Raw genomic sequence first — 24422 nt, forward strand, 5'->3', positions numbered from 1 at the left:
AGTGGTCTGTCTGTTGGGTCGAGGCCTTAATGGCAGCTGTTGTTTCTGGGGCATTGTTTCCCAGATGTCTGTGGTTTGATAGAATCAGAAAGAGTTTGAGTGTGGGGGCAATTGGTGAAGCCTTTTTTTGGCATGGTGGCAGGTGTGTGTGTGTGTGTGTGTGTGTGTGTCAGTCAGAGCTGCAGCTGTTTTCAACTCTTAATAGGGGCACCACTGAAGAAATCAGTTTAGAGGGAGTCTGTAGCTGTCTGGTTGCTCCGGGTTCTGGCCCTTTCAAAATGTAATCAACACAGCAACAATCCTACCACTTCAACTGCCAATTGCATTCATACAACTTCCAGACCTAGCAACAGAAAAACAGTGCCAGCATTTTGTCCGTTGTCCATTAATGCCATCCAGATTCCAGCCAGTTTTAGTCCTTCTCCCTTGCTTTTAGTCCTTCTCCATCCTTCTCCTGCACTCTCTCTCTCGCTCTCTCTCCAGTCTATGCACATGCACACACACACTTGCGCTCACACTTTTTTCTCTGGCTTCCTCTCTCTCAACTCCATCTCTCTCCCCTCATTTCTCTTCCTGTCCATGATCAAGTGTTAAGGAAGTGGGCAGGTGTCCCAACCAGGTTGAGGTTGGATGTGGGGGACGTGGTTGGCTGTGGACTAGCAAGGTCGTGGTTGGCTGGTATCGGGAGACTAGAGGCGAACCAGTCTGCGCATGTCCACGAACGGGATGACTGATCACATAACACTTCCTCAGCCAACAAGCCAGCTACGCTCCAGACACCACATTCTGGCTGCCACCGCTATGCACACATAACACTGTATAATGTGTTGTGTTTCTGTGTTAAAACCGCTAGTACAGACAATGATATACTGACAAGGCCCATAACGCTTCCTCTGCTAGCTACACTCCAGACATCCCCATATAGTCTGCCGTCGATATGTTCCTGTGTTGGCTAACGCAACGCTTGTACAGACGTTTTGTTGACTCTACGATGTCCAGCGTTGGCGTACTGTCACAGGATGTGGCTTGTCATTTTCACAAAGGGGAAATACTCCCCCATTCCTTAATTAGTGTTTACTTTGACAAGGACATTATCCCCAATTCTGAGTTCTAAGAAAAGTCATTCATTCCTGGTCTGTAGTCTGTGGAAATTCAACCAGAATAGGATACTAAACATTAGGAACACCTTCCTAATCATGAGTTGCACCCCCCTTTGCCCTCAGAACAGCCTCAATTCATCGGGGCATGGACTCTAGGTGTCGAAAGCGTTCCACATTTCTTGACACAAACCGGTGCACCTGGCACGTAGTACCGTACCCCGCATTCAAAGGCACTTAAATATTTTGTCTTGCCCATCCACCCTCTGAATGGCACTCATACAATCCATGTCTCAAGGCTTAAACATCTTTCTTTAACCTGTCTCCTCTTAATCTACACTGATTTTGAAGTGACTTTAACAAGTGGCATCAATAAGCGATTGTTGCTTTTTCACCTGGTCAGTCACCTGATCAGTCAATGTCATGGAAGGATGTTCTTAATGTTTTGTACACTCAGCGTATTTATCAGAGCTCGTGGCCTCCCTCCGGGCTCTGGTCTTTCATGCTACATTTTCTCTTGGCACATCAAGCACTCATTGTCTACGCGATGTCTGCAGGCAAAGGTGACGTCCTTAAAGTTCAAACCCTAACCTCAGGAGCACCAACAAATCTCCATTTTAGTTGACCACAACTAGCATTGTTAACCACGTTTCTATCACAGGTGAGGTTGAGTCCTATTTCGTTTAATGATTTATAACTATGACCGGCTTATTGCACTTCGCATTTTTTTTTTTAAAGATCGGATTTGCATGGCTGTAGTCGATTGTTATGTCGAGCAGTATCCCACAACGGTACTGTGATCTGTAGTAATGTGGTGCTAATTCAGGTTACTCAATGAGGCCTCTGCTAAAAACGATTTAATAAAAACAGACTAGTCACTTGGTATGACATAACTTCAACTCCCATGGTCCCAAGGCTGTCTGGTTTTCAGTTCCCAAGATGTGGCCTTTTATTTGCACAAAGAGAACAGCCGTTTTGTCTCTCCTCAATTCAGCTGGGTTTCATCACTCCACCTCTGTTGCTGTTCAGTCATGCTCATTTGCATAACATGACTCAGCTACATTCTGTTTAGCTGGACTCTAGTATGGTTGTTGCTACCACTATTGACTATAATGTGTGCGAGCACTGCTCGCTGTATATTTTGAGTTAATCGGAAGATTTGCTGTGATTAACCGTGACTAATTGCAAATTCCGAATTTGATCAAATTGAACTGTAATTTACGATTTATATTTTATTTTTTTATACGAAAAGCATTACAAGAATATTGACGTGTTTTATGTCCAAAGTAACGGTAAGCGGAATCAAGGAAAATGTATAAGGCATACCTTTTTTTATTTTTTTCCAGTGCGTTTTGAATGCTTTCAGGCTACGATTAATCGCAAAAGAAAGGAGTGCACTAAAATGACAAACTGGAGTTACAAGATTAACTCTGCCAGCCCTACTTGGGTGGGCATGACCAAAAACACACTGGAATTATGTCACGACTCCCAGTTCTGTATGAAGGGTATGAGCTTTGGTAATGCTAGTTATTTTAATTTTATATTTTTGCCTCTCCTTTTCCATGTTCTGATGAATCATTATTTATGGTTATATTTAAATAGCATTTTTGTGATTGTGTATTTTATTTAATTTTTTACTGCTTGCTTAACTTTCTCTCTATTGATTTATTTTCCAGGTTGCTTGTTGTGATTTTTGTGGTTTTTCTTTGTTGATGTCCCCCTGACCTCTTTGTTTTGCAGATGAGGGCAGGAGTGCAGTTGACCAGGCGGGAGGGGCTCAGATAGTAGCTGGACACATAAAGTCACTGTCCCAAAATACTGACCCGGACAATGGAAAGCTCTTGACTGTCTTTTGTGGCATGCTGATGAACTATAGCAATGAAAATGGTAATAACAAACTCCCCCCGGATAAACTAAATTAACCAATCTGAACAGAGTAAACTTTTTAAAGAATTAATCTAAGAGATAAAGTGAGATGTTTTATTGTCATATACACCGGATAGGTGCAGTGAAATGTGTTGTTTTACAGGGTCAGCCATAGTATTACGGCGCCCCTGGAGGAAATTAGTGTTAAGTGCCTTGCTCAAGGGCACGTCAACAGATTTTTCACCTTTTCGGCTCGGGTATTCAAACCATTGACCTTTCAGTTGCTGGCCCAATGCTCTAACCGCTAGGCTACCTGCCGCCCTACTTTGGCAGTGTTGGTGACTGTACTAAACGTCATGTTGACAGCTTTTATCCAGTCTTAAAGTGATGGTTTACTTAAAAATGAAAGTTTTGTCTGATATTTTCAGACCTCAAATGTAATTAATGGTGAAACGAGTCCACGTCCCAGGCCATCTGTTGTGCTTGTTTATGTGGACCTCCATTAGCTTTTGCAGCTGCTACATGCCTCAAATCCAAACTAATTGTTATTTCCATATCGCTGGATCTACACAACTGGGACTTTATAATAGATGGTGTAGGGGCATGGACTCATTAGCCGACTGGTTTTGAAGTCTAAAAAGGTCTTGACAAATTTAGATTTTAGCCAATGTTCAAGTTTTATATTACTCAGCCTTTACTCACCATGGTGACAGGAGGTAGTGATAAAGAGGATTGTTCAATATCTGTTCCCTGGAGAGTGGTCTGTCTGCTTCAAGTCCACTTCCATTGCTTTCTATTGTATCTTGCTTGAGGCCTTGGTAATTTTCCTCTTAAAGCAGAGACTGCTTGTCCTTGTAATTGGTGGTGATGGTGTCCCTACAGCTTATACTGCAGCCATTTCTTCCCCTTTACACAGCACTCTCTTGTTTTTTAGTTAGATTGCCTATTCTCCCACAACCCTCCTTGCTAAGCCTATATGGTCCATCCAGGTGCAAGGTCCGGCCTAATCAATATGGATAACTTCTGCTGTCAACCTTCCAGCACCTGTTCCAGTTTAATTAGGCCACGTTCCAAATGGGACCCTATTCCCTACATAGTGCACTACTTTTGACCAGAGAATAGGGTGCCATTTTGGACTCATACAGACTCACCATAAAATATGAATCTTTCATTCAAATGAACACGTTGTTTAGAACCGTTTAACTGTGCTAGCTAATTAACTAGTCTTGTTGTGATGCAATGATTTTGCCACTGGGGATTAGCAGTGACTCATTTTCCTTTGCAAGTATCTTTACTGCACAACTCTTAACACTACCTTTTTAAGGGTAGACTCTGCAATATGACATCATACACAGCGGGGGGGGGGGACAACTTCCTGCTTACAGACATCAACAACAAATCAAATCTACCAAAACAGCCACTATTGACTCTTCCCAATGTGCGTCCTCACTTGAAGCCTGCCCACATTGGGAAGAGACAATAGTGAAGTGTCAGTCTTGCCAGATTTGAAATTGGTTGAGGTCGGTAAGCAGGAAGTCACCCCACTGGGTATGATGTCATTGCTGAGTCTACATGTAAAGCATTTCAAGTAGCTGCTGTGGAACCCTCATCAAATTGGATTACAGAAAGTTGAGTTTTGGTCTTATTTGTTCCCCAGGAGTGTATTCACTAGTGACCTCATCACAGATTCTGTGCATAAACCAAAGAATACGATTCTGCACGTAAACTGAAGAATCTGTTGCGGCGGTGTAGAATGTGTAGGATAATGAGCAGCATTAATTCTGGTGTTTAGACCCAGAATTGCCATAGCTGATCAAATTACACAAGATTTTAGTTCTGGGTTAAGCGAGATGACCAGGAACCAAACTGAAGTAAATGGGCCGAAACAGGGAGTTGTCGCTGAATTTGTCCCATAAACTGTTTATGAATTGTTCTGATGCAAAACAATTTTGCAACGGTTTGCATGAATGAAAACACCCCAGGCTGGTTAGTGGTGTTGTGACAGGGATGCTCGGTGAGTGTTTATGCCCCTTTCGTCTACGTTCTAACCCTGATGTTCCACGACGTACTGCTCCTCTCTGAATAATGTAAATTATTAATGAATGGGCCAAGTTCTATAACTTTCTCTCCTCCGTGGGGGCAAGATGCATATCTCTTCTCCCGTACGATCTCTGACCAGTCCAAGGTCACTCATCAACTCTTTTGTCCTCCCGTTGAAAATAGACTGAGAATTTAAATGTGAGCAGAAATGTGGCGTTCAGGGGGGGTACATGCAAGTCAGTGACAACTCTTGTTCTTTCCCCCAATCAAACATGGAGCTAGGAGGATTTTCTTCGTAAACCTAATGATCTGCGATCAGATCATCAGACGTTAAACAGTGCTGTGGTTACACAGAAATAGAGTTAGTAGAACGGCCATCCCCGTTCAAGTAAATGTTCCACGATGTGTGGAATTCTGTTTCCATGCGAGTTACTGTCCTCTGCTTGAAGTGGTGCTACTTCCGGTGACACTGACGTTTAGCATCAGCTGCCAAGCACCGCTTTCACTGCACTAAATCAAACCATTTCACGGAGCTCAGCAAAGCCTGATTTGACTTAAGTCAAATTGGATTCAAATCAGATTCAAATATCTCACACACAGACATGTTTTGACTCCATTAGTCAGTTATGGTTGGTTGTGGCCTCCAATCTGTTTAGCTTTGAATAAGGCCATTTGTTTTTATTGCTGCTCCATGAAAAGCATGTTTGAGAAAAACGAGACACACTTCATGTAGCCTCTATACCAAAGTTGAGAAAATAATGTAAGTAAACGTAATAACAAAGTGTGTAATATAACTCCCTAGTGCAATTACGTCCTGCTCAACACTGTTTATAAATGTAATTTATTAAATAAAGTTTGAATTATTTAGCACGAGGTTAGGTGTGAAATGTAGCCTAGAGTTGTTTCCAAGCCCTGTCATCGGCTACAATAAAACAAACGCTGTCTCAAATGTCACCACTCAAAAGGCTGAAAAAGTTGATGGTTGAAAATAATACATACAAATACCGCATGCTCTACACGTCCTTGGAACGGTGAAGAGGAGAGAAACCGCTTTCTCTCCGCTGATATACGGAATCTAACACGTCAGAGTAATGGAGTTGGTCTGCTCTGCGCACCACAGCGAGGGCCGGAGCATTTTTGCAATTACGCAATGCAAATGAGTTTGTGGCCGCCAGCGGCCCATTTCCTTCAGCTGGCTGTTTGTAAACTGTCACCACAGCTAATATAACCTTCATTAACATTAATAGAAGCTCTGCACGTCCACTGGTTTTTACAGCGTCCGTGCAAATTGAAGAAATAGAAATCAATATTTTTGTGTAAATGTAAACTTTGACCCAAGTTGGTTTATGTTTCTGGAATTCGCTCTGCTCGTGTCGAGGCCTATGGTTGTGGATTATGGTTAGGATCTAATGTTTTGAGTGAATAACAATTCTGGCGGATGACAGTTGATGGTGGTTGTTTTCAATAAGTACCAGCAAAAAATGTCAGCTTGTATTTCAGAGAGAACCCTTAATAATTCACTAATATAACTATTTTTCAATTGGTTTACTTCCTTTTCTCACTCACTTGCTTCCCCTCCTTCCTTCCTTCTAGCCTTTTATCGTCTACCTCTGTCTCATCACTTTCCCATTCTTCTTTTCTTTAACTTCTCCTTTTTCTTCTTGTTCTCTCTCTCTCTCCGCCCATTTTGTCAGTATTGGAAGTCTCTTAGTCAACTTAATCAACTCTTTTTCTTATCTTTCCTCTCTAGGCTCTTCTAGCTGGTTTTCCAGAGCTCACTACAACCAGGGAAATACATCTGCACTCTGATATCCTGTATATGAAAAAAATATATACTGTATAGCTAGTCTACATTTAGCAAATGGTAGTTCTAATGTGCAAATTTGTTTCCTTGTTTGCATGAACTAATTTCCCTTTTTTAGAAATTGCCTTTTTATAATCCTCTTGAGACTTGATTTCAAGACGTTTGGCTTTATACATTCCATTAGCTTTTCCACTTCTAATTATATTATTGACTAGTGTGGGTGTGTGTTTTCTGGCAGAGCAAGGCTGACAGTCTTTTTCATAGCCCAATGTATCTCTCTTCATAAATTACACACACACTCACACACACACACACACACATAAGGGTGTTTCTGTTTAGTTAATTTGCCTAACACTGCCCACCCTGATCTTTGTGGCCATATTGTAATTCAACCTCTCAAACACTAGATGGCAGTACTCTTACCTATCCTCTGATCTCTTCTGTGTGTCCTCTCCAGACTCCTTGCAGGCCCAGCTGATTAACATGGGGGTGATTCCCACCCTGGTGAAGCTGCTGGGGCTCCACTCAGACAACACGGCTCTTACAGAGATGTGCCTCATCGCTTTCGGAAACTTGGCTGAGCTCGGTGGGTAGTGGGACATCTTAGTGCTGATCAGAGAGGTCACTATGTATTTTGGGCATAAACCAAAGAAAATGTATTCTAAATTAATTATACGGTACATTGAGTAGAATACTGCTTCCACCCCGCCATTCTGGACTTAGTTCAGCTTTATACCATGCTCTCTGGGGCCTGGGCTTTGAGCATAAAAAATGGTCAAGCCCCAATAAAAGTTGAGCTGTGGACTCTCCAGTCATTCACATATTTTGTAAGTCCATGGACAGAACTGATTCCGGTGTGTATGTCTTTAGCATGGTGCTGAATCTTTGATCGTTATCATGCCGTACACTTGGCATGAAAATGAATGAACACAGTTGGCCTGCGCACAAACCGACTGGACCAGTCATTTCATCTTGATTTAACTTAATTTCTGCAGAGTCCAGTAAGGAACAGTTTGCCTCCACGAACATCGCTGAGGAGCTGGTACGTCTGTTCCAGAAGCAGGCAGAGCACGAGAAGAAGGAGATGATCTTTGAGGTCCTGGCTCCACTCGCTGAGAATGGTAATTCAATACAACTTTTTCTTTATCCCCACAGGGGCAATTAAGACCGGCAAGTCAGGTTATAAATATTAAATATACACTATACATTACCTTTGGAAAGTATTCAGACCCCTTGACTTTTTCTACATTTGTTATGTTGCAGCCTTTTTCTAAAATGATTAAATAAAATACTATCAGCAAGCTACACACAATAACCAATAACGACACAGCAAAAACAGGTTTTTGAATTTTTTTGCAAATTTATATCAAATATAAAAACATACCTTATTTACATAAGTATTCAGGCCCTTTGCTATGAGACTTGAAATTGAGCTCCGGTGCATCTTGTTTCCATTGATCATCCTTGTGATGTTTCTACAACTTGGAGTCCACCTGTGGTAAATTCAATTGATTGGACATAATTTGGAAAGGCACCCACCTGTCTACATAAGGTCCCACAGTTGACAGTGCATGTCAGAGCAAAATCCAAGCCTTGAAGTCGAAGGAATTGTCCGTAGAGCGCTGAGACAGGATTGTGTCGAGGCACAGATCTGGGGAAGGGTACCAAAACATTTCTGCAGTATTGAAGGTCGCCAAGAACAGTGGCCTCCATCATTCTTAAATGGAAGAAGCTTTGAACCACCAAGACACTTCCTAAAGCCGGCCGCCCGGCCAAACTGCGCAATCGGGGGAGAAGGGCCTTGGTCAGGGAGGTGACCAAGAACATCTGACGGGCCATTAAAAAAGATTAAGATGGGCAAAAGAACAGACACTGATCAACAGTTTCTTGTCAATTTCTCTCGGAATAGCCTTAATTTTTCAGAACAAGAATAGACTGATGAGTTTCAGAAAAGTCTTTGTTTCTGGCCATTTTGAGCCTGTAGTCGATCCCACAAATGCTGATGCTCCAGATACTCAACTAGTCTAAAGAAGGCCAGTTTTATTGCTTTTTTTAAGCAGGACAACAGTTTTCAGCTGTGCTATCAATTCGCTTTTTAAAAGGATAAACTTGGATTAGCTAACACAACAAATTTCGTGATATTGCGCAGTTACAAATAGAAATCAAACTGGATGGACATCAGAAAAAGAGGAAGGATTTAAAAAAAACAGTAACAATTGTAAAATATATTGTCTAAAATGTGTAATAGGCTTCTACCTTCAGTTTTATACATAAGTGTTATTGTTCATTAGTTTACTCCAATTGGGGGAGGGGTGGTTGGGTTTGCGAGGAATAATAAAGGTATATTCTAAAAATTGAAAAAAAGTGTATATTTACCCAAAAATATATGGGTGATTGGATATGATGCAGACAATTACATTGATGGAAGCAATCTATTTGCAATATTAAGCTGATCCACACCTTTAAAAAAAAAAAGCGTGCCATTGGAACACAGGAGTGATGGTTGCTGATAATGGGCCTCTGTAGATAATCCATAAAATCAGACGTTTCCAGCTACGATTGTTAATGTTGTAAATGACTATGTCCACTGTATTTCTGATCATTTGATGTTAATGGATAAAAATAGCTTTTCTTTAAAAAAACAAGGACATTTGTTTGCTCCTCCTGAAATGTCTGTCTTAATTCATTCATTTACTTTTAGATTTGTGTGTGTTGCTGTGAATTGTTAGATACTACTGCACTGTTGGCCCTAGGAACACAAGCATTTTGCTAAATATGTCTATACGACCAGTAAAATTTCATGCAAATGTAAAAGTATTTGTAGCATATATTAGCATACACTGAGAATACCAAACATTAGGAACACCTTCCTAATATTGAGTTGCACCTCCCCCCTTTTGGCCAAAGAACAGCCTCAATTTGTTGGGGCATGGACTCTACAAGGTGTCGAAAGCGTTCCACAGGGATGCAGGCTTGTGTTGTCTCCAGTGCTTCCCACAGTTGTCAAGTTGGCAGGATGTCCTTGGGGTAGTGGACCATTCTGTCTAGTTAAATAAAACAATTCTTGATACACACAGGAAAATGTTGAGCCTGAAAAACCAGCAGCGTTGTAGTTCCTGACACAAACCGGTACACCTGGCACCTACTACCTACCTCGCATACTCCCTTAAAAGATCTACGCTTGAAAAAAAGAGAAAAAAGCAGCAGTACTGTTTTTAAAAAACGTACTGTTTAAAAAAAAAAAAACGCCCTAGCCAGTATACACTTCCTCAAACTCAAAGTAGTCCGAATTAGTGTAAGAACTCAAATCTGTAAATCATTTTTACATTTTGCCGAGGGGATTTTGCATTTGACTAGGATGTTTTGATGCAGGATTTATTTCTCAAGTGAAAAAATTTGCATGAGGACAAGTCGTCTCTTTTGAATGACAACAGGCGATTCGTTGAATGATCCCTTCTTTTGACCAATCGCTGACGAGAAGACGTGGACTTCGCCTACTGATTTCGGCTTGCCTCAAACATTTTTGTGATCGGAACAGCCCCCCCCTCCCCCCCAAAAAAACCTTCCGGAAGTCCAAAACCTAACAGAATTGCAGTCATAATACTGTCTATGCACAAACCGTTTCGGCTGGGAATCATGTGATGCCTTTACTCATGGTCTTTACTTTTTGTGTCCCAAATTAGAAAGAAAAGTGACCAATCTATGCTTGAGTTATTTGACATTGTCAAGGATTTTTGTCAAGGATTACTTTAAAAAAATATATTTTTTATTTTTTACAAATACAGATAATAATTGGTATTCAAAGCTTGGCTGTGAACCAATAGTATCAATCTTCCACCTATGTTACAGTATGCAGAAAACATTTTCAGATCCACACACATTTACATTATGACGTCACATTCCCCTGACAACCAATATGCCAACACAATATATCCTGACAACTATAGATGGCTGAATAGATAGATAGGAATAGAGTTTTTTTTATTTTATTTTTTTTTATAAATAAGAGCGAGAACTTGTGAAAGAAATGAGAAGGGGGGGAGAATGAGGTATGTGAAAATGATGGCTAGGGTGCAGAAATGTAGTGTTGAATTATAATGCTAATGTTGTATTAGCATAGCTAGGGAATGCATCCCTATGGTTATTTTTACATTAGCCATGCTAACATGTCAGATAAGCATACAGAAAAAGTGGTGCATTTTTTTTTTAAATGTCCAGTTCAGAATTTGAAACTCCCCTCAGCTGTATCGTTCTATCGGAAATGAATAATGCGTTGGTTGAAGTCTGTTAGGCGAGGAAACTGCTTTTATTGAAGTGCACACTGCAACAACAAATAAATTGAGCGTCCACGGCTGGATTTGGGTCGGCACCTAAAACCAAAACGTGCTCTTATGCCAAGTAGAAAGCTAACCTTGTTTTGGGACAGTATATGATATTTTAAAGGGGGATTGTCATCAGTTTAATGTACAGTGGTAAATTTTCACTCACGGGAGTCGGGCCTGTATTATGTGGAGTCAGCTGTGGCCTTAGTAACTGCTTATTGGAGTGAAGTGGTTCTCGTATCCATAGCTGCTGGGCTGAGGCTGGCTGCTGAGCGTATTAAGAATGGTCCATCCTGCCAACTTGACACAACTGTGGGAAGCATTGGAGTCAACATGGGCCAGCAGCTCTTTCAACACCTTGTAGAGTCCATGAGATGGCCGACAGAGATGGCCGCCTCGCTTCGCGTTCCTAGGAAACTATGCAGTTTAGTTTTTTTACGTGTTATTTCTTACATTGGTACACCAGGTCATCTTAGGTTTCATTACATACAGTCGGGAAGAACTATTGAATATAAGAGCAACGTCAACTCACCATCAGTACGACCAGGAATATGACTTTCCCGGAACGGATCCTGTGTTCTGCCTTTCACCCAGGACAACGGAATGGATCCCAGCCTGCGACCCAAAACAAAGACGTTGTAAAAGAGGGAAACAAAGCGGTCTTCTGATCAGGCTCTGGAGACGGGATCATCGCGCACAACTCCCTAGCATACTACTCGCCAATGTCCAGTCTCTTGACAACAAGGTTGATGAAATCCAAGCAAGGGTAGCATTCCAGAGGGACATCAGAGACTGTAACGTTCTTTGCTTCACGGAAACATGGCTCACTCGAGAGACGCTAACGGAATCAGTGCAGCCAACTGATTTCTTCACGCATCGCGCCGACAGAAACGAACATCTTTCTGGTAAGAAGAGGGGCGGGGGCGTATGCCTTATGGTTAACGAGACGTGGTGTGGTCACAACAACATACAGGAACTCAAGTCCTTCTGTTCACCTGATTTAGAATTCCTCACAATCAAATGTCGACCGCATTATCTACCAAGGGAATTCTCTTCGATTATAATCACAGCCGTATATATTCCCCCCAAGCAGACACATCGATGGCCCTGAACAAACTTTATTTGACTCTATGCAAACTGGAAACCACATATCCTGAGGCTGCATTCATTGTAGCTGGGGATTTTAACAAGACTCCCTAAATTGTATCAGCATATCGATCGCGCAACCAGGGCTGGTAATACCTTGGATCATTGCTATTCTAACTTCCGCAACGCATATAAGGCCCTGCCCCGCCCTCCTTTCGGAAAAGCTGACCACGACTCCATTTTGTTGCTCCCTGCTTACAGACAGAAGCTAAAACAAGAAGCTCCCGCGCTCAGGTCTGTTCAACGCTGGTCCGACCAATCTGATTCCACGCTCCAAGACTGTTCCATCACGTGGACTGGGATATGTTCCGCACTGCGTCCAACAACATTGACGAATACACTGATTCGGTGAGCGAGTTCATTAGTGCATTGAAGATGTCATTCCCATAGCAACGATTAAAAAATTCCCAAACCAGAAACTGTGGATTGATGGCAGCATTCGCGTGGAACTGAAAGCGCAAACCACTGCTTTTAATCAGGGCATCGTGACCGGAAACATGAACAAATACAAACAGTGTAGCTATTCCCTCCACAAGGCAATCAAACAAGCTAAGCATCAGTATAGAGACAAAGTAGAGTCACATTTCAACGGCTCAGACACGAGGTATGTGGCATGGTCTACAGTCAATCACGGATTACAAAAAGAAAACCAGCCCCGTCACGGACCAGGATGTCTTGCTCCCAGGCAGACTAAATAACTTTTTTGCCCGCTTTGAGGACAATACAGTGCCACTGACACTGCCCGCAACCTAAACATGCGGACTCTCCTTCACTGCAGCCGATGTGAGTAAAACATTTAAACGTGTTAACCCTCACAAGGCTGCAGGCCCAGACGGCATCCCCAGCCGCGCCCTCAGAGCATGCGCAGACCAGCTGGCTGGTGTGTTTACGGACATATTCAATCGATCCCTATCCCAGTCTGCTGTGCCCACATGCTTCAAGAGGGCCACCATTTTTCCTGTTCCCAAGAAAGCTAAGGTAACTGAGCTAAACGACTACCGCCCCGTAGCACTCACTTCCGTCATCATGAAGTGCTTTGAGAGACTAGTTAAGGACCATATCACCTCCACCCTACCTGACACCCTAAATCCACTCCAATTTGCTTACCGCCCAAATAGGTCCACAGACGATGCAATCTCAACCACACTGTACACTGCCCTAACCCATCTGGACAAGAGGAATACCTATGTGAGGATGCTGTTCATCGACTACAGCTCAGCATTTAACACCATAGTACCCTCCAAACTCGTCATCAAGCTCGAGACCCTGGGTCTCGACCCCACCCTGTGCAATTGGGTACTGGACTTCCTGACGGGCCGCCCCCAGGTGGTGAGGGTAGGTAACAACTCCACCCCGCTGATCCTCAACACTGGGGCCCCACAAGGGTGCGTTCTGAGCCCTCTCCTGTACTCCCTGTTCACCCACGACTGCGTGGCCACGCACGCCTCCAACTCAATCATCAAGTTTGCGGACGACACTACAGTGGTATGCTTGATTACCAACAACGACGAGACGGCCTACAGGGATGAGGTGAAGGCCCTCGGAGTGTGGTGTCAGGAAAATAACCTCACACTCAACGTCAACAAAACTAAGGAGATGATTGTGGACTTCAGGAAACAGCGGAGGGAGCACCCCCCCTATCCACATCGATGGGACAGTAATGGAGAGGGTAGTAAGTTTTAAGTTCCTCGGCGTACACATCACAGACAAACTGAATTGGTCCACCCACACAGACAGCATCGTGAAGAAGGCGCAGCAGCACCTCTTCAACCTCAGGAGGCTGAAGAAATTTGGCTTGTCACCAAAAGCACTCACAAACTTCTACAGATACAAAATCGAGAGCATCCTGTCGGGCTGTATCACCGCCTGGTACGGCAACTGCTCCGCTCACAACCGTAAGGCTCTCCAGAGGGTAGTGAGGTCTGCACAACGCATCACCGGGGGCAAACTACCTGCCCTCCAGGACACCTACACCCCCCGATGTCACAGGAAGGCCATAAAGATCATCAAGGACAACAACCACCCGAGCCACTGCCTGTTCACCCTGCTATCATCCAGAAGGCGAGGTCAGTACAGGTGCATCAAAGCAGGGGCCGAGAGACAGAAGCTGTTTTTCAATCTCAAGGCCATCAGACTGTTAAACAGCCACCACTAACATTGAGTGGCTGCTGCCAACACACTGACTCAACTCCAGCCACTTTAATAATGGGAATTGATGTAAAATATATCACTAGCCACTTTAAACAATGCTACTTAATATAATGTTTACATACCCTACATTACTCATCTCATATGTATATACTGTACTCTATCATCTACTGCATCTTTACGTAATACATGTATCACTAGCCACTTTAAACTATGCCACTTTGTTTACATACCCTACATTACTCATCTCATATGTATATACTGTACTCGATACCATCTACTGCATCTTGCCTATGCCGTTCTGTACCATCACTCATTCATGTCTTTATGTACATATTCTTTATCCCTTTACACTTGTGTGTGTATAAGGTAGTAGTTTTGGAATTGTTAGGATAGATTACTCGTTGGTTATTACTGCATTTTCTGAACTAGAAGCACAAGCATTTCGCTACACTCACGTTAACATCTGCTAACCATGTGTATGTGACAAATAAATTTGATTTGATGCCCCGACGAATTGAGGCTGTTCTAAGAGCAAAAGGGGGTGCAACTCAATATTTGGAATGTGTTCCTAATGTTTTCTACACTCGTGTGTTAGACTGAGCGCGTGTGTGCATGTGTGACAGAGGGAGAGACTCACTGACTGTTGTCATCATTCTTGGCAGCACACTGAGTTATCCCCTTCTGCCATGTTCTTAGACGATGTCCTGATTTAACTCTACTCCAGAGAACTTCTCCCTCTCTCTGGCACGCATATGCACCACACTCACACATGCATACACAATACAATCCCAGACTCAAACATCTAATCTCGCTCTCCCCACACACGAACCCTGTATACCTTTCTCTCGTCTATGACCGTACTGCTGTAGTGACCTCTTTACCATTTGACCATAGCCACTGCCCAAGCCTGAAGCGGGTTTTTTCCCCCAACACGTACAGTCCACATTCAAGATTCCCAAAAGCCAAACAGCAAAAAGCACTCCGAGATCCAGGGACATGGTGCCGCAATTATTTATATTAACAAAAATGAATTCTCTGTTCAATATAAAGCGTAGATTACTGGAACTGTAAAGACATAATATGGTCTGCTATGTATGTTCAAGACACGTCTAGCTAGGACTCTTACCGAACGCCCAACTTCTTCCATTTGTCCTAGACTACACACTTGCCGCAGTACAATGAATGGGCAAGAGGGGGAGCCATATACTAATGTAAAATAATAACAAAATGAATAGATCAATCTGGTGAGGGAAAGGGGGATACCTAGTCAGTTGTACAACTGACTGCATTCAAACAATGTGGCTTCTGCAACACTGATTGGCAATACATTTCACATGCTGTTGTGCAAATGGAATAGACAACAGGTGGAAATTATAGGCAATTAGCAAGACACCCCCAATAAAGGAGTGGTTCTGCAGGTGGTGACCACATACCACTTCTCAGTTCCTATGCTTCCTGGCTGATGTTTTGGTCGCTTTTGAATGCTGGCGGTGCCTTCACTCTAGTGGTAGCATGAGACGGAGTCTACAACCCACACAAGTGGCTCAGGTAGTGCAGCTCATCCAGGATGGCACATCAATGCGAGCTGTGGCAAGAAAGGCTTGCTGTGTCTGTCAGCGTAGTGTCCAGAGCATGGAGGCGCTACCAGGAGACAGGCCAGTACATCAGGAGACGTGGAGGAGGCCGTAGGAGGGCAACAACCCAGCAGCAGGACCGCTACCTCCGCCTTTGTGCAAGGAGGAGCAGGAGGAGCACTGCCAGAGCCCTGCAAAATGACCTCCAACAGGCCCCAAATGTGCATGTGTCTGCTCAAACGGTCAGAAACGGACTCCATGAGGGTGGTATGAGGGCCCGACATCCAAAGGTGGGGGTTGTGCTTACAGCCCAACACCGTGCAGGACGTTTGGCATTTGCCAGCGAACACCAAGATTGGCGAATTCACCACTGGTGCCCTGTGCTCTTCACAGATGAAAGCAGGTTCACACTGAGCACATGTGACAGACGTGACAGAGTCTGGAGACGCCGTGGAGAACATTCTGCTGCCTGCAACATCCTTCAGCATGACCGGTTTGGCGGTGGGTCAGTCATGGTGTGGGGTGGCATTTCTTTGGGGGGCCGCACAGCCCTCTATGTGCTCGCCAGAGGTAGTCTGACTGCCATTAGTTACCGAGATGAGATCCTCAGACCCCTTGTGAGACCATATGCTGGTGCGGTTGTCACTGGGTTCCTCCTAATGCAAGACAATGCTAGACCTCATGTGGCTGGAGTGTCAGCAGTTCCTGCAAGAGGAAGGCATTGATGCTATGGACTGGCCCGCCCGTTCCCCAGACCTGAATCCAATTGAGCACATCTGGGACATCATGTCTCGCTCCATCCACCAACGCCACATTGCACCACAGACTGTCCAGGAGTTGGCGGATGCTTTAGTCCAGGTCTGGGAGGAGATCCCTCAGGAGACCATCCGCCACCTCATCAGGAGCATGCCCAGGCGTTGTAGGGAGGTCATACAGGCACGTGGAGGCCACACACACTACTGAGCCTCATTTTGACTTGTTTTAAGGACATTACATCAGTTGGATCAGCCTGTAGTGTGGTTTTCCACTTTAATTTTGAGTGTGACTCCAAATCCAGACCTCCATGGGTTGATACATTTGATTTCCATTGATCATTTTTGTGTAATTTTGTTGTCAGCACATTCAACTATGTAAAGAAAAGTATTTAATAAGAATATTTCATTCATTCAGATCTAGGATGTGTTATTTTAGTGTTCCCTTTATTTTTTTGAGCAGTGTATTAGGGCCTCATGAATTTATTTCAATTGACTGATTTCCTTATGAACTTTAACTCAGTAAAATCTTTGAAATTGTTGCGTTTTAAATTTTTGTTCTGTGTGCTCACGCTCTCTCTCGTTTTAGGACACCTAATTATTCAAGGGTTTTTACTATTTTGTTGAATAATAGTGAAGATATCAAAATGATTAAATGACAGGTATGTAGTAACCAAAAACGTGTTGAACAAATCTAAATATATTTGAGATTTGTCAAAGTAGCCACTCTTTGCCTTGATGACCACTTTGCACTCTCTTGGCATTCAATTATCAGGTGTGCCTTAAGTTGATTTCTTTCCTTAATGCGTTTGAGCCAATCAGTTGTGTTGTGACAAGGTGTTGGTGGTATACAGAAGATTTCCCTATTTGGTAAAAGACCAAGTTCATATTATGGCAAGAACAGTTCAAATAAGCAAAGAGAAACAATAGTCCATTTCTTTAAGACATGAAGGTCAGTCAATACGGAAAATTTCAATAACTTAGAAAGTTTCTTCAAGTGCTGTCACAAAAACCATCAATCACTATGAAGCGGCAGGTGGTTAGAGTGTTGGACTAGTAACGGGAAGGTTGCAAGATCGAATCCCGAGCTGACAAGGTAAAGAAAGATCTGTCATTCTGCCCCTTAACAAGGCAGTTAACCCACTGTTCCTAGGCCGTCATTGACCTAGAGTTACCTCTGCTGCAGAGGATAAGTTAATTAGCGTTACCCGCCTCAGAAATTGCAGTCCAAATAATGCTTCAGAGTTCAAGTAACAGACACATCTTAACATCAACTGTTCAGAGGAGATTGTGTGAATCAGGCCTTCATGGTCGAATTGCTGCAAAGAAACCACTACTAAAGGACATCAATAAGAAGAGACTTGCTTGGGCCAAGAAACACGAGCAATGGACATTAGACTGGTGGAAATGTGTCCTTTTGGTCTGATTAGTCCAAATTTGAGATTTTTGGTTCCAACCGCTGTGTCTTTGTGAGAACGGATGATCTCCGCATGTGTATTTCCCACCGTGAAGCATGGAGGAGGTGGTGTGGGGGTGCTTTTCTGGTGACAGTCTGATTATTTTAGAATTCAAGGTACACTTAATCGGCATGGCTACCACCGCATTCTGCAGCGATACACCATCCCAACTGGTTTGCCCTTAGTGGGACTATAATTTGTTTTTTCAACAGGACAATGACCCAACACACCTCCAGGCTGTGTAAGGGCTATTTGACCAAGGAGATTGATGGGGTTGCTACATCCAATGACTTGGCCTCCACAATCCCCTGACCTCAACCAAATTGGGATGGTTTGGGATGAGTCGACCGCAGAGTGAAGAAGCAGCCAACAAGTGCTCAGCTTATGTGGGAACTCCTTCAAGATTGTTGGAAAAGCATTCCAAGTGCAGGGCAACACTAAGGATTTATCTTGGAACTACCCATCCCGGATCCAGGAGAATTGTCATCAACTACACTAATTAGCATAGCGCAACGGTAAAAAAATATAAATTCATGAAATATAGTGAAACACAGTTTAGCCTTTTGTTAATCACCCTGTCATCTCAGATTTTGAAATTATGCTTTACAGCCAAAGCAAGACAAGCGTTTGTAAGTTTATCGATAGCCTAGCATAGCAATATGTCCAGCTAGCAGCAGGAAGCTTGGTCACAAATCAGAAAAGCAATCAAATTAACCGTTTACCTTTTGATGATCTTCGGATGTTTTCACTGACGAGACTCCCAGTTTGACAGCAAATGTTCCTTTTGTTCCATAAAGATTATTTTTATACCCAAAATACCTCCGTTTGTTGGTCACTTTATGTTGAGAAATCCACCGGAAATAGCGGTCACGACTACCTTTTGTCTTTTACACAAGAATCACTCTGAGCCCTCAGCTGGCCACTTACGCAATGTAGTCGTTTACGCTCATTCTTCAACATAAAGGCGTGAAACTACGTCAAAGTGCTTTAGACACCTTAGGGAATACGTAGAAAAATGAATCTGGTTGATATCCCTTTCAATGGCCAAATAGGGGTGCAGAGGAACACAACGGTTTCAAAATAAGAGGCACTTCCTGATTTGGATTTTCCTCAGGGTTTCGCCTGCAATATCAGTTCTGTTACACTCACAGGCAATATTTTCACAGTTTTGGAAACTTTAGAGTGTTTTCTATCCTAAGCTGTCAATTATATGCATATTCTAGCATCTGGTCCTGAGAAATAGGCCGTTTAATTTGGGAACGTTATTTTTCCAAAAATAAAAATAGTGCCCCCTAGTTTAAAGAGGGTATTACCGATGTTAGGACATATGACTGTAATATACAGTACATAGATCTACATAATAATTGTAAATGCAGCATAGCAAACTTACTTATTTACAGATGCATTCTGTACAGTTTATTCAATTTTCTTAGTGGCATTGTGCATCATTACAAATTAGTCCAAGAAGCAAAACAACAAATGGTTACATTTTAGTTACACAACAAGTATTTCAGCATCACAGCCAGGACAGTAATAACAAACCACCATCTCTCTTGGTAAACCCCAGGTGACACGTCAACACTATTTCCTGTTATTAAAAAAACAAGTGAAAAGACAGTCAGATTCGCTTTGCAACACATTATCTACGTAGGCCTGCCTCTCTTACTTCCAGTTTCACTTAATATATAACAACACATTATCACAACAACACATTATCACAACAACACATTATCTACGTAGGCCTGCCTCTTTCTTCCAGTTTCACTTAATATATAAACTACCGACAACCTACCTTTTTCATTTTCACTTTACAACAAATGCACTGCCGTATAAAAAATGATATTTCCTTGTCCTTTAAGTTACCTGAGAGAAGTGTGATGTTTCTCCTGATCTCCTGTCCCAGAGCCTCGTTCTTTAAGACAAACGTCAGGGTCTTATTGACCGCTCCTTGCAGGGATACTGTGCTCGAAACAGTGTATAGGCCCTGTGTGTCCTGGGAGAGGTGTGTGACTGTGTCGTCGCCGACGTCCTCGCCACTGACAGTCAGCCACTGCACTGAGGGTCGGGGGTACCCCTCGGTGGTCAAGAGTAGCTCCACACCACAGGCAGAGGTTGAGAACTTCAGGCGAGGCTCAGGGTAGAATGCTATACCGAACAATGATATAATTGGATGTTAAAGTAGTATCATGACTAACTGTATGCCTTCTGCAGAAGTGTAGTTGCTAAGAATATGAAGGGGAGCGTGACCATAACAACCCCTATCTACTTCATTGGCGACAAATTGCTGTTAAAGCAACTAAATGTTCTACTGAATAACATGTTTGTAAAGAGTGCAAAATCATGAGTCATATATATATATCTCTTATACAAGGTGCTTGATTGTTTCTCAAAAAATTAGGAATAAATACTTTTATTCCTTGTTCCAAAAAGCAGAAATAAAGATGTGGGTGTTACCTGCTAATTTAAGGGATACAGATGTCCTCTTTGGGCCCATTTCTGTGTGCACAGTGCAGGTATAGTTTCCCTCATCTCCCAGAGTGGCACGTTCCAGCCTGAGAGAAGCGTTCCCCTTCTGTATATCAGAGTGGTACAGGCTGGTTCTGTTGACATAGCGACTGCTCTGGTCGTTCAGGTGGTCCTGACCATAGTAGAAACTGTGGACCACCACCTTGTCTAACTTCCATTCAATCTGGCACCGCGTTGGATCCCATTGTTTGTCCACAGGGAAGCTGCAGTCTAGGACTATATGTTGCCCCAGGATGGCAAGCTGCGTCTCACTGGGAACAGTGGTCTCAAACTCCGCTACGAAGACAGAAAAATATAGGTTTTATAGAACCTCATTCTCATAAAAGGCATTATCCACTGAGCCAAAGCTGTTCTGTGAAAGATTTCCATTTGAGTCATTTAGCAGACACTCTTATCCAGAGTGACTTACAGGAGCAATTAACCTTAAGTGCCTTTCTCAAGGGAACACCGGCAGATTTTTCACCATGTCGGCTTGGGGATTCGAACCAGCGACCTTTCAGTTACTGTCCCAACGCTCTTAACCAGTAGGGTGGGTACCTGCCACTCCAGATTTAGGTGGTTCAGGAAGTGTGCCGTTCCATTTCTTACTCCTGGGGTTTTTAGAAATAGTCGGTTGAGTTGTACAGTACAACCATACTGTGTGCTGTACTTTGACATTGTAGATGGTTAGCACAAATGGCACAAACAAACCTGCATCCAGTACCTTTTGAAAATAGACAAATAGGACAGAGTTTGGATATAGGGCTATGTCCAAACATTTTTATCCAAAATGGACAATTCATTACTGTGTTGAATGCGTCTCGAAACCACTTTTGTTATTTTCAAACAAACCTTTGACCTAGCAAATAATTGACCACATAAATCTTGATGTTCTCATCTGCATATTTAGTAACACTTTTTTTTTTTAAATAATCACTCCATCTATATTACTGGTAAGATTATATGAATTGAAGATAACTCAATTGTTAGACTTACTTAAGTGGGATAACTTGAAGACCAGAAATGAAACGACAAAAGTGAGACAGGAATTCCAGTTCATAGCCATGTTCTTGAGTGGACTGCATTCGTTCAGCAAATCACATGGAAGTCCTTCAGTTCAGCTGCGGACTCTGGGCGCTCACGTCTTACAACTAAATATAGCATTTTCCTTTTATATTTGCTTCTGTCTAACTGCGCCCACTCTGTCTCCGCTTACAACATGCAGTATTCCTGTAATCAGTTCCCTGCTGGAGTGAATCATTTTTTTGTTGTTGTGAATCTCTTTTGGCTGGCTGACCATTCTTGATACACACAGGAAACTGTTGAGCATGAAAAACCCTGCAGCGTTGCAGTACTTGACACAAACCAGGGCGCCTGACACCTACTACTATACCCCATTCAAAGGCACTTAAATCTTTTGTCTTTCCCATTCACCCTCTGAATGGCACACATACACAATCCATGTCTCAACTGTCTCAAGACATAAAAATCCTTCTTTAACCTGTCTTCCCCTTTATCTAGTGGATTTAACAAGTGACCATAGCTTTCACCTGGTCAGTCTGTCATTGAAAGAGCAGGTGTTCTTAATGTTTTGTACACTGGGTGTATACTGAACCATCATTATCCATGTCTGGACAGTGGACACCTAAAAAAAAATGTTTTTTTATTATTTTTTTGCTGTTTTTTTTTTACTCTGACACTCAGGTAGGAATTGAGTACATAAAGAAAATATCAAGATATACATCCTGAAAAAGATGAGGCTGTCAGAACACTGGGATTTTGTGTCTGAGAATTTCAGATGCAGCCAATGCTTTTTCAATGCGAGTCATTTCAAATCAAATGTTACTGCTCACGTACAGATGTTATTGCGGGTGTAATGAAATGCTTGTGTTTCCAGCTCCCAACAGTTATTGCCGGATGAATGACTACAGTTAACGATTGTCCGACAAACTCACACAGTCCGAATAATTGTTGACTCAAGTACTTTTGACGGACAGAAATGGACAATGATTGGGGTGTATAGTCTAAAGGAACAAAAGTGGGGTGTGTGGGAGTTGAATGATAGTTAATCCACCTCCAGGAAATGCTGTCATTTTCTAATTTTGTGTAACTGTCTCTCAGATGTGATCAAGCTGCAGTTGGTGGAGGCGGGCCTGGTGGAGTGTCTGTTAGATGTGGTGACTCACACCGTGAATGGGGAGAGGGATGAGGATGTGGCCCAGCTCAAGACTGCCTCAGATCTGATGGTGCTGCTGCTTTTGGGAGGTACTACACACACACACACACACACACACACACACACACACACACACACACACACACACACACACACACACACAAACCAACATCGATTTCCGTTAGCCAGCAATTGCCGGCTTTTGGCCCAAAAATATTATGAAAAGCCGATTTTTAAATAAAAAATTACCGGGAGAAAGGAAAATGCATTGCAAAATAATGCTTTTTAATTGATGGAAATACCAATCGATGGAAATGGATTTGACTGTCATGCTTATCGGTCTATAGGTTCAATTGCATAATTTTGTGTAATTTAAATTGGCCTGTGTGTGTATCTGTTAGTCATCGTTTATCTTATTTATCCAACACAACTATCCTACGCGCACAGCATACAGAGCCTATTTTGAGTGGGATTTCTCCTGCTGCTCCACAGGTTATTGTTGCTGGAGTAAAACATGCTTTATAAACATACACCAAGTCCCTTTTCACCCTTCAATGACCCCAACATATAAACTCAGCAAAAAAAGAAACGTCCTCTCACTGTCAACTGCGTTTATTTTCAGCAAACTTATTAGCCTGTGTAAATATTTGTATGAACAGAAGATTCAACAACTGAGACATAAACTGGACAAGTTCCACATGTGACTAACAGAAATGGAATAATGTGTCCCTGAATGAAGGGGGGGGGGGGGGGTCAAAATCCAAAGTAAGTCAGTATCTGGTGTGGCCACCAGCTGCATTAACCTTTCTGATCTCCCCATCCCGGATCCGGGATCGTGAATACAGACTCAAGCTCATTACCATAACGCAACGTTAACTATTCATGAAAATCGCAAATGAAATGAAATAAATATGCTAGCTCTCAAGCTTAGCCTTTTGTTAACAACACTGTCATCTCAGATTTTCAAAATATGCTTCTCAACCATTGCAAAACAAGCATTTGTGTAACAGTATTGATGGCTAACGTAGCATTTAGCATTAGCATTCAGCTGGCAACATTTACACAAAAAAACAGAAAAGCATTCAAATAAAATCATTTACCTTTGAAGAACTTCAGATGTTTTCAATGAGGAGACTCTCAGATAGCAAATGTTCAGTTTTTCCTGAAAGATTATTTGTTTAGGACAAATCGCTCCGTTTTCTGCGTCACGTTTAGCTATGAAAAAACCCCTGTATCCAGGATTGTGTAAATCTATCAGCAAGCTCATTAGCATAACACAACGTTAACTATTTATGAAAATCGCAAATGAAATGAAATAAATATGCCATCTCTCAAGCTTAGCCTTTTGTAAACAACACTGTCATCTCAGATTTTCAAAATATGCTTCTCAACCATAGGAAAACAATCATTTGTGTAAAAGTAGCTAGCTAGCGTTAGCATTTCGCGTTAGCATTTAGCGTTAGCATTAGCGTTAGCATCCAGCACGCAACATTAACAAAAACATAAAAGCCTTCAAATAAAATCATTTACCT

The 24422-nt window shown here is 42.5% G+C and overlaps 2 protein-coding genes across 13 annotated transcripts in view; one reads left to right on the forward strand and one right to left on the reverse strand.

The window, feature by feature from the left end:
* LOC110500641 (rap1 GTPase-GDP dissociation stimulator 1) overlaps window positions 1–24422 on the forward strand; it is a 54341-nt gene that overhangs the window by 15502 nt on the left and 14417 nt on the right. For 6 of the 12 annotated variants that reach the window (XM_090214747.1, XM_090214746.1, XM_036958104.2 and 3 more), the window contains 4 exons: window positions 2838–2984; window positions 7265–7393; window positions 7803–7928; window positions 22836–22979. In XM_090214747.1, coding sequence (XP_090070873.1) covers window positions 2838–2984; window positions 7265–7393; window positions 7803–7928; window positions 22836–22979 — 546 coding nt within the window. The remainder of the gene's footprint in view (window positions 1–2837; window positions 2985–7264; window positions 7394–7802; window positions 7929–22835; window positions 22980–24422) is intronic. The other 6 variants (XM_090214750.1, XM_036958109.2, XM_090214751.1 and 3 more) reach the window with 1 other exon arrangement.
* LOC110500642 (CD276 antigen homolog) lies at window positions 19596–22038 on the reverse strand. The gene is made up of 4 exons (XM_021578123.3): window positions 21711–22038; window positions 20664–21011; window positions 20073–20354; window positions 19596–19797 (listed from the first exon to the last, which is right to left on the reverse strand). Exons 1-4 carry the CDS (start codon window positions 21778–21780, stop codon window positions 19700–19702), a joined length of 798 nt encoding a protein of 265 aa, XP_021433798.2. The 5' UTR covers window positions 21781–22038; the 3' UTR covers window positions 19596–19699.

The sequence above is a fragment of the Oncorhynchus mykiss genome, chromosome 21, assembly GCF_057628025.1.
Source record: "Oncorhynchus mykiss isolate SJ-2025 chromosome 21, ASM5762802v1, whole genome shotgun sequence".
NCBI classification, from domain to species: Eukaryota; Metazoa; Chordata; class Actinopteri; order Salmoniformes; family Salmonidae; genus Oncorhynchus; species Oncorhynchus mykiss.